At 41.8% G+C, this 11346-nt stretch overlaps 1 protein-coding gene across 1 annotated transcript in view; it reads left to right on the top strand.

The window, feature by feature from the left end:
* The first annotated feature begins 555 nt into the window (after nt 1-555).
* tcf7l1b (transcription factor 7 like 1b) overlaps nt 556-11346 on the top strand; it is a 35568-nt gene continuing 24777 nt past the window's right edge. The window contains exons 1-3 of the mRNA XM_035165582.2: nt 556-1550; nt 1697-1769; nt 1881-2008. Of these exons, the coding sequence (XP_035021473.1) occupies nt 1365-1550; nt 1697-1769; nt 1881-2008 (387 nt within the window). The 5' untranslated portion in view covers nt 556-1364. The remainder of the gene's footprint in view (nt 1551-1696; nt 1770-1880; nt 2009-11346) is intronic.

Here is an 11346-nt window from a genome sequence, read left to right as displayed (position 1 = left end):
TACACACAAATGTTGGTGTAAAAGCTGTAAGGTTCGCTTAGCTTTATAAATGCCACACATCTTTGAATACATTTAGAAAATGATTCCCTGTTGAAGCACATTTTGTACTTTTTTTGTAAAGATTTAAAATAAAAAATTCTGAAATAAATCTCACAGTAATTCTTGGAATTAGTAGATTATTCTAAGTAACAAGACTACTGACAAGACAGGGGGATGTAAGAGGGCCAATCAGAGTTCAACTGGGGCCAGTGCCCCCCTGGTCCTACCCATGGAACCGCCCCTGGATTCAATTATTTTTGATGAACATAACATGTAAATGAATAAAATATGTATTAATATTATTATTATCATTCTTATTATTACTTTTATAATTGTTTTTGTTGTTGTTGTTGTTGTAATGAATACTTAATAATAACTCTAGTGAAACGATAATAATAAAAAGATGTGGTGCGGGGGTTTGAGGGTTAAGACTGTGGCTGATCTCCACGCTGGTGAATGAAGTGTCGGTTTTCAGCTCTAACTCCTCCTCCTGTTCGGACGGGCTGCGCTTTTTCTTCCACTTGAACAACCAAGTAGTTTTTCAGGGCGCATTCCCCGGCAGCGATGTGGAGGGAGAGGGCGACCACGTTCAGCTGAAACATTTCACACTTACATATCGCATCGGCTTTTTGTTTATTAGTTGGTTTCTTCTTTTATCCACTTCACGAGCTTGTTGCAGGAAAAACAAACTTGTGGGAAGAAAACAAGCGCGAGAGAAGTGAAGACGACTGAGCTGCAGCCTGGCCGTTGGTTTTTTTTTTTTGTCCTCTTTCTGTTTTCTACTCGAGCCATTGTTTGGATATGAGGAGATGAAATCGGACGTGTTTCTTCTTCCTTGAGCAGGCGCTTGGACTTGAGTTGTATTTCTTGTGGTCTCTTGGATCCGTAAGGGGAGAGAGAAAGCCCCCCGCCCCTTCCCTCCATTCCTGAGCAGCAGCAGCAGCAGCAGCAGCAACAAACACGGGGGCCACAAGTTGTCCACAAGCTGCGGAGGAGGCGAAACTTTGCCAAGTTTGCGCTGCGCATCCGGCCACCGACGCCATAATTATCCATCGATATTTTTTCCCATCAGCGGCCGTGTCGCAACTTTAAACTGTGGATTACTGTTGTCGCGAGGCTCGCCATGGACCACGGAGCCGCGTTCAGGGGATGAAAAGGGAGTTTTGAAACATGAACAGCTCCTTGTAGTTTTGGTGCGACTCGCTCCGGTGGCACGTTTTGGACTACGCTCGCCTGAGAAGCTGTATACATATAATAGAAGTGAATAGCTGCTGAGCCGTTGCTGTTTCCCCCCTGTGCGATCCTTCACCCACTGCTGTGCCAACATGCCACAGCTGAACGGAGGCGGCGGGGACGACCTGGGGGCCAACGATGAGATGATATCGTTTAAAGACGAAGGGGAGCAGGAGGAGAAGATCTCCGAGAATGTGTCCGCGGAGAGGGACTTGGATGATGTGAAGTCCTCCCTGGTGAACGAGTCGGAAAACAACAGCAGCTCGTCAGACTCGGAGGTAAGAAGACCCCCCCCCCGTGCAACAGCATGCACAATGTTCTCCAAGCCTCCATCGCAAGGGGTGTGATTTTTTTGAATGCTGCTGCAAAGTTTCAATATAGTTTTTCTTCCCCTGCGCGTGTGTGTGTGTTTTCTCCTTGTCAGCAAGCAGAGAGGCGCCCCCAAACCAGAGTGGACTCAGACAGTTATGAGAAAACAAGAGACTACTTCAGTGAAGGTAAAAACAAATAAAAACACCTTCATATTTTCTGTGCTGGAGCTGGTGATTGTGCCACTTTTAGTGCCTGCATTAACCATGACTCTCCTTATTTTGTGTATACCCCTGCAGCACTGAGGAGGCAGCAAGATGGAGGCTTTTTTAAGAGTCCTCACTATCCTGGCTACCCGTTCCTCATGATCCCAGACCTCTCCAACCCCTACCTATCCAACGGCTCGCTGTCCCCCAGTGCCAGAACAGTAAGTGTGGCTGTGGATGTTTCTTTATCCTCTTTATATTGCACTCAGCGCGACGGGAGGAGAAAAAAAAGTTTGGCCGTGCGTAAAAGTTCCTTGCACACTGACACACCGCCATATTCCCTCCGAGTGGCCTCTCAAGGAGTACTAACTACTTCTTTGTTCTTTTTTTTTGGAGGGGGGATATAAATTTCTCTGTGCCACCCAGCCCTCCACCAGGGCCTGCATTTGACAACTTCTCATTCGGCTCAAAGTTCACACACATCAGTCATTCTAAAAGGATTAATGGCAATTTCTCAGTGAAAACACCCTGCGCTGCTCTCACTGGATCTCATAATTACAGTCGTTATTGTGACCTCGCCTTGCTAAAGCTCATTTTATCTCATGTGCTGACAGATATTTTGCTGGTGTTTTTGTGAAATGTCCATTAGAGGTGCAAGGTATTATTTTCAAGTTTCCCACTGTGATCCCTTTCCTAAAGTAGGTGTATTTCTTTACTTTGCAGCTTGGTGTATTTTTAGACTTTGTGCACACATTTTCTGCCAGAAATTTAAAAAACAAGACATTCATATCCTGCAGTAACATCAGTGTAATACCTCGCTTTGACTCATATGGGACGCATTTCACCACAGTATTAATGACAATGTATTGATGAGGCTGACAGTCCTATGTTAGTGTTGTTGATGCACAACTTGCTGCATGACCCCAGTTGTTCCTTTGGTTGTGAAAGAGCTCAAATACTGATCACATGCATGCTTTTTTTTTTGCTGCTGCCGCTGTGCAGTATGTTTTTTCCAGAGAAAGTGTTTTCTAGTTATAAATATCACGTTTAACATGGCTTACAGCTAGTGAAGAGCTGGGAGTGACCATAATTTCACACCAGTTAGCAATGATGCAAACATCCACAATGAAGTCGCACAAAAACGTTCATTGTGATAAAATCCCATACTATGGTCAAAGAACATGACAGAGGAAATGACGACGGATTCGGAGAAGAAGAAAAAAAACACAACACATTTTTAAACAATTCAACCCAACACTGCTTGGAAGCGTAGCCCATTCAGTACAGTTTAAATGGGACTGTGCAAACTTCCTTATAATAATCCCTGCTGGAGAGCAGAGTTCCTCCGAGCTCGTCCATCCCCCAATGCATGCCCCCAAAAAAAAAAACAAACAAAAAAAGTACTTTCGTTAAGGCCTGGGAGGCATCTGACTGAAAAGACCACCCCCTCCTATTTTTTCTGTCTCCTTTTCAGTGTTCCAGGCCCACTCCCCTCTCCTCCCTGTATCTTCCATTCAATTAGAAAGGCGTTAGTTGACCATTGTTATTCTGAGCAGCCTTGATGGCTTCATTGGAGGTCTCCATTGGAGCTCATTAACTAAATGGCCACTCTCCTCACACTAGGGGATAAATACCACCATGTGCATGCTTTCGAGTACTATTTTTTAGGAATAATATATTTTCCCCTCATTATATTTACTATATTTTTATTTCTGAAAATTTTGGTTGACATAATAAGGAAAAAAACCTAATAGTTAAACTATAAATTGCTGAACTATAAAGTTACTAACAAACCAATAGTATTATATTAGGTTTGTCTGGTAATTGAGTGGATTTTTATCAGTCTATTACCATGTCTCTGCTTTCTTTAGACTTGTATCAGTCCTATGGAACCCTCTTGTTACCTTGTGTTTCTTGTCCAGCAAAACAAAAGCTGCAAATCAAAACGGCTGTTCTGGTTCTTCGTGACAAAGTAGCAAATAATTGGAGAGGATTTAAAATTTGAAGGTATAATCCTCCATGTTATGGAAGAAGAAATGAGGTCAATGGGACAGAGTGAGCTGGCTGTGTCAATCATCGCCGTGGCAGAAAACAAGCAGGCAGACAATGGCTGGCATACTTAGCAGATGTCTGAAGGTCCCTACATTGCTCTGTGCTCGCGGCTTAGTGTGAATGCAGTGCATTTGATTGATGAGAGGATTGTTTCAGTGCCTGTTAAGGCGCAAAGTCAGGGGTTGGTTTGTTTACACCTGTGGATAAAGTTGAATACAGTCGGATATACTGGATGATATTTACAAGTGGCTTGCCCCCACGTCAGGCCAATGACTTAGTGTCACTAATGAGCTCGGCAGTTGATCATGCAGTATTGTTCTGTGGGATATATATGCTGATGGGCTTGTGAGATAAAACTTGCCCACAGGGTGAACTAATTAGTGTTGCCACCTCTCTCGGTCTTAAAATAAGATTTATTTGTCTTTGAAAGCCTTGCTGTTACTGACAGATTTGCTTTATAACTGGTGTGGATTGAGTTTGTACGCATGCTGTATAAGACAGTATATTCCAAATGACACATTTTTTTGATGATTAAATAGAATTTTAAATTTAGGATACTAAAAATAAGATAATACTGAAAGTTATGAAAGCTGAAATCAGGATCACAGCATGTCTGCAGGGACATATTAGTTGTGGCTAACCTTAGCAGTGCTAGCAGCAGTAGCCCTCTCAAATTTCAGGCGAACGTCAAGATGCAAATTAATTTGCATCTTTTTTGGCTCCTAAATGGTGGAATGAGCTCCCCATTGACATCCGGACATCAGAAAGTTTACACATATTCCATATTAAAAACACACCTCTTCCGACTATACCTTGAATAACATTTTTAAACTAACAATTTAGTAGCACTTAAATGGCACTTACTTATAGCACTTTGTAGTTTTGCTTTTTTTGAAGAAATTGTACTTTCTCTATTCTTGTTGTTCTGGGTTTGTACCCTCATGGTTGAATGCACTTATTGTAAGTCGCTTTGGATAAAAGCGTCAGCTAAATGAAATGTAATGTAATGTAATTTGACACAGCCTACACCCCACCTTATTTTCTTTTTCTAGATAAAAATACTTACTTACTGATGTAACGAGATGCCATCTTTCTTCAGTTTCTAACATGCTAGTTTTTATTATTCTAAATTGCGTGGGGAGAGAAGGGATTTTTGCAACTCCATCTAGTGGCAGGTGACTGCATAACATCTCAGACGCAACCGTGAGCTAGTTTTCTACGTTAATGAAATTTCAATTATAATTTAAACTGGCCAGTATTAGTACCGATCAGACAAATTAGTGAGCGTAGGAACAGTCAATCATTTAGCCAACAAAAAGTGTGCATCCCTACATGATGCACATTAAAATAACATCTCTCAATCACATTATGCGATGCTAGTCAACAGAGATAGATGTATAGATACTTTATTGATCCCGTGGGAAGTTTAGGAATCCATGGCTTTTATTTCCACATGTAGAACCTCAGTTTCATACTGTAGCTGTGAGGCCATGTTAGACCTAAATATTATTTGGTAATTGTAGATAGAACAGTGTGTGCTTTGTGTGTATTTTTACATTTCCTGCATGTATCTATTTACAACTCCCCCTTCTGGCCTGACAACGTAGTACTGTTGCGTAATGATAAAGCTATGAGGAGCAGTATAATGCTTACATACATAGCAGTATTTAAAAGAACACCCTGTTAAATAACAGATACAAGATGTTGCACAAGAGTCATCGTGCAGCAAATTTCACTCCGCAATGTGCTACATGAAGGATTTGAGGCCTGAACTTTTAAATTTGGATGTGGCAACCCTATCATGAGCAATGAGAGACAGGCCTACATGGGATCAGCTCAGAGTTCCCCTGGGGGCCAAGCATAACTGATTTAAAGCCTGCTCGGAGCTGACATTCCGCTGTAATCCACCGAGAGCTGAGGAGGAGGTTTTATGTTTGCAGAGATGTTCCACCAGACTTCTGCCTGCCATGGTCTGCGGAGCCAAAAGAGTTTTTTCCCCCTGCGAAGTCAACTCGACAAATCCAGCTCATTGTTTGTCGATTCATTGATGTGATTATCGCCACATTGTCCCCGCAGCAACCGACCAGTGCCAGATTTAACTACGCTTGACGCCATCTCTTGTCAGCTTCACCCGCACTCTGAGATAATTCTGCTAGTACATCATCATCGTCACTAAAGAGGGAAATGCCTCTTGTGTGTGAGAGGTGGCGAGTGAGTGAGAGCGAGGTTAGCCACTCAAATATATCTTCATCAAATCCTGCAGTGGGACACTCCATCTACCGGGCATGATTGTTGAATAGAAAATAGTTGGAGATTGAAATATGAATGGAGAGCTTGTATTAGTCTGAACATGTCAGGGGCTACGTTTGCATGCCTCTCTGACTTCTTTTTTTTTCTTCCCTTCCCATTCTTTCTGCTGCTTTTGGTGCTTAAAAATGTGCAGACAAAGAAAAGTCAACACAGACATTGTCCCGCTGAATAAAAGGGCCTCTCCCTGCATAAGCAAAGCCTGTTTGTGTTGAGGTGTCTTTTCATCAGGTGGCTCACTTGGAATTTTGCTCACCTTGCTGCGTGTGTGTGAATGTGCACACATGCATCCATGCGTGCTGCACGTTTGTGTGTGTGTAAAGTCTGTGGGGGAAGGGGGAGGGGGGCATTCAGGTGAGGCTATGTGGATACTCTTGCAACAGAGGGAACAGTGTGCCGGACTGGGCTCACTTTCAGACAACCCTCAGTGTTGTAGCCCTGAATGTTAGCGGACAAATATTTTTGCAACCAAGCGCTGTGTCAACAGAGCGAACATTTTTGACAGGGTTTATAGTTTTTGAAAGATTTTTTTCTTCAAAGTTAAACACATCGACATCATTTCAGCGGCCCTGTTCAATTAGGAACAGATCGCCAGTGACCGCAGAAATGCCATCGCTGGCTAAGAGCTCTTGCCGGGAGTGAATTATTTTGATAATGAACTCTTTGCTTGTGCCTGAAAACATTGAATTGAAAATGGCAAAAAAAACGTTTGGAAATATTAAATGGATGCAGTTTTGTTTGCGGGAGATGAGAAGATGCTTCGGATATAATTTGACATTTAAAAAATGGGGTATTTTGATTGATTACCCTTACATTTTTTTACGCATTTAAACAACTGTATATCTCAGCAACATTTATAGCACACAGGGGTTATCAAGGTCACGTGTAATTAGTGTAACACAAACCAAAGTAGAGGGTTGAGGTAATTTTATTGCCATAACATGTTTCTAATGTTCCACTTTACACATAAATCACTGGTGACGCAACCAACGAGCCACTTAAACTCTGCAGCTTGAGCAGCTTCTTGCAGAATCTTTCCTGTGGAGTTTTACAAGCAGTTTGCATTTTGTGCTCATGCTCACTTCATAACAGCACTCTTGTAGAACTATGTGAAATGGTGTCAGTCCTGGTCTGTATCCTTCCCTGTTTGGTCTCGGCGGAAAGTGTGAGCTGGCGTCAATTCCTCCTGCTACCCCATAGCCCGCTCGCTACCTAAACCCACCCGCCCACCCTTCCGCCTGACATTAGAAATTCTGTTTATAGCGCTCTCTGGCTCTCGAGCGTGGGGCCCGTCAGGAGCATCTCAGCACCCTTTGAGGAATGGATAACCAACATCTCCCCTCTCCAGCCGCAGACTCCCCATGTTCAGTGACATCAATGAATCCCTTTGATGTGCCAAGATGAATATGTGTGCAAATGTGTTTTTATCAATTTATGTGTTTTTCTCATTTGCTATGTTTGGCCAGAGCTGCTGCATAGTTTGGTGCGTTGCTTCTCCTCGCGAAAAATGTTGGGGCAAACTTGTGTTTGAGTTGAGAGACAGTTGGCCAGAGGTGAACACGTCTAACACACCTGAGCTCACACCAAGATTTCCACTTTTCTTACAGCGGTTTAAGTGTTTAAAGATGTCGACTGTGTCTGTTCAATATATGAACAAACAAACTCCTGTTGCAGACTTGGATATAAAAGCAAAGCGTCTACCTATTTGCGGAGGAAACTGCAGGTCATGTCCTAACACATTCAGTGGTGCAGGGTTAAGCTGGTACGAGACTCAGTGGCAGAGGAGTTGAGGTTGAAGGGAATTCAAACCTCACCGTCTCCATGCGGATAAAAATGATCAGAAAAAGTGACACAAAAGCTTTGACACATGTTGCATGATGGACGTAGAAACGTGTTTTATGTGAATCCCAGGTTATCGATGTCTGTTTAATGTCATTAACATGGAGTCTCTGTGTGGGGGAAGGGATCCTAGATTTGTCAAGAGCGGAGTCCGCCTTTCTCCCAGGTGACCGCAGTCCTGAATTTATCCCGTAAAAACAAACATGAGATCTTAGTCATTTCTATTCTCATATCTGTGTCATGTAATAAGCTGAATATATATTGATTTATTCTATGATAGTCAAACAAAATTACTGAGTTTAATTAGTTGATTATTTTCTCAGTGGTAGGAAGATAACTAGAAATTTGGAATCAAGTAGAAGTACTCTTTATTACTATATTTTACTCAAGTAGAATCTAAATTAATTTTAACTCAGATAACATTTTTAAAGTAAGTCAGTTTAATATCTACTCCATGCGTCACTTTTTATGGGGAAAAAAAATTGAGGTGTGAAATGTTATATGCTGATAATAATGATAAAAATAATGAAAATATTTGAAATCTAAGATTTTTTTTAATTCTCCCTGGTATGTCAACACCACGGCATGTCCATATATTTTCCATAGCAATATTAAACTACATAAATCAAATAGCTGCCGCATATTAATAAACTAGCGTCAGAATAAATGTAGAGATGTATAAAAACATAAACTCTGGTGTCTTCAGCCGACAAACACAAACAAAGCCCGAGCAGTTGTCAATGTAGAGGTACAGTTACATCTGTTTCACTCACCTGTCTGAACGTCACTCTGAGACCAATGCACTGCAAAGACATCCACAACATACTCAATGCAAACTATAATAAGAGATTATAGATATAGATAATATAAATATTCTCCACTGAGACGCTCTGTCTCCCTGCAGACTCCTACATTTTCAAACCCTGAACTGGATGAGCTCTGCAGGATTATAAAGGTAGCGCACACCTCAGTGATGGATCCACCTTCAGTGTTTTACCAGAGATCAGCGGCATCTTTTCTGCTGCAGCTGCTTATTTACCTTTTTTTTTATTTGCCGTGGTCTCACAAGTTACATCATAACTTCATCATGTGACTTTTATTTGTACTAGTATAGCAAAGTAAAATATACTAAAGTACAGATTTTAAAAATACACTATCAAGTTAAAGTACACAAAACCCCTTTGCCACTGTAATTAGAGTAAACGTTATTCGTTAAGCTGCGGGAAGAATTTTTGCTTAAAACATACTGAACCAATTGTTAATCAAAGAAGTACCAGATACATTTTCTGTTGATCAACACATCAGTTAATTGATTTCAGATCTAGAAGACAGAATTTAGACATTCTGGATGAACCGATAATGAACATAGTTCTTACTTGCAGCCGCACACTGTATAATAAATGTAAGTGATGAAACTGCAGGGGGAATGACAGTAAACTGTGCTGTGTGGACTGTCCCATAAACGTGCATGTGGGCCTTTTTCATACCTATAACCACTACTGTTTAGCTCACATAAAGAAATGTTTTCCCTCCATAATTGTGCCTTAAATGCTTCGCTCCATGCTAATAAAACGTGATTATACAGCAGGAAGAAAAAGAAAAATCTCCAAACAGGGTTTCATCAGTCTGGTATTCCAAGCAGCTGTTTTCAGTTTAAGCTCTGCAGGCAGCAGGAGAGGGAGAGCGAGCAGGCAGGAGGAGAGATTGTTGATGAGATGTGGTGGTGGGAGCATAAACTGGGGCAGATACGGGTCCTGCGATTCCTCTGCCTGTTATCCCGAGGTGGGCCGGCTTCCAGACCTTGAGGCAGTCGCAGCCCAATCAGCAAACAGCAGGAGTCTATCAGATCATGCACGTAGCATCAGTACTATAAGATTTGTATCAGGATTCGCTTCAGTTCACGTACAGGGCATAAAACTCTCCCTCCCTGCAGACGGTCTGTTAAAGGCCATGTCATACAGTATGTGTGTAGTATCAGTGAGGTTGTAGTGGTCATACTAAATTAAGAAGTGGATGGATATCCGTCGAGGATGAGGTTAGTTGACAGCGAGAAGTGCAGCTGTTTCTTCTTGTTGAAGTTATAAATCAGTCTGGCTGCTTCGCTCTGAGTCTGTAACCGAGCAGCAGGTTGGGTCTGCTGGTGTGGCTCAAGTCCACCGGCGGATAAATGTCACTTCAACATGTTGCACTTGCAATCACGTGTGGCCCACTGCACAGAGGCATTCACCAGTTCATTTGACTGGGTTAGTTTTTACTTCCCTAGATGATTATGACAATATAGCATTGTGCTTAAGTTGTAGCATGGACCTGTCTGACTCCATGACTGAAACGTACACATTCTATAAACTTACAGCTGTAACTGCTGAGAGGGACGTGCCATCTGTAATCCGATTTTACCTCTAAAAACACATGTAGTGGATCGTATGATTGGCTACAAAAATCTTAAAGAGAACCACAGGAAAGTTTCCATGTTGAAAACAGTACACGTGTCACACCGGGGAGATACATTTACTAAGATTCTCTTACATACAATGATGTATTTTAGGGGTTGAAGTTGAATTTTGCATATATAGTACATAATCATTAGTTTTACCAGTAGTTTTGAAGGTGGAACCAGTCAAAACTGATTTTATCGTAGTTATTTTAGCTGCTATTGTCAGCGTAAATGTATTCTCTAAACATAAATGTGTTTATTTGTACAGGATTTCCATGACCTATTTCATTTAATTTATATTGTTTTGGCTGGGCCGGCCACAGATGTCCATGAGTGATAGTTTCTGATCATGTTACACGATTTGTGGGCCAGCTGAGTTTTCCCATTGGCCTTTGCTCTTTAAAAATGACTTGGCCATACAGTTTCTATTATTGGACACCTTAATAAACCAAATCTAGAGACGTTTCGGACAAACCTGAGCCACTTTCCATAGAAGGCAGTCTCCAGGCACACCTCTCTCTATGTCTACTCTCCTCACAGAGGGGCAGAGAGGCGGAGCAGCAGTTTTTTACCCAGACGGAGGACGTGCACGCTGTGTGTGAGACAAAAGATGCCTTAACACATGCACTGCAACCCTGAACTTTTCTACATATTACCCTTAGGAGCTGTGTTTGTGTGAACGCAAAATGTCCGAATCAGCCAGAACGGACATTCAATGAAATTTATCCTGCCAGCTCCCAAGTAAAAAGTCCTTGCAGTGTGTCCAATAGAATGTGCACACAGATGAAGGTCTGATATTACGCAATGATGTCATGCATATGTTAATGTGGAATACTGCGGTTCCACAGGAACTCAGCTATGTCCACAATTTTTCACATAAATCATACACAGCCCAGACCTTGTATTGTTGAGTTATAGTGTGATACA

This window comes from Hippoglossus stenolepis, chromosome 9 (genome assembly GCF_022539355.2).
Source record: "Hippoglossus stenolepis isolate QCI-W04-F060 chromosome 9, HSTE1.2, whole genome shotgun sequence".
Lineage (NCBI taxonomy): Eukaryota > Metazoa > Chordata > Actinopteri > Pleuronectiformes > Pleuronectidae > Hippoglossus > Hippoglossus stenolepis.
Note: the sequence above shows the minus strand (reverse complement) of the source record. Positions and strands in the feature narration are given on the sequence as shown.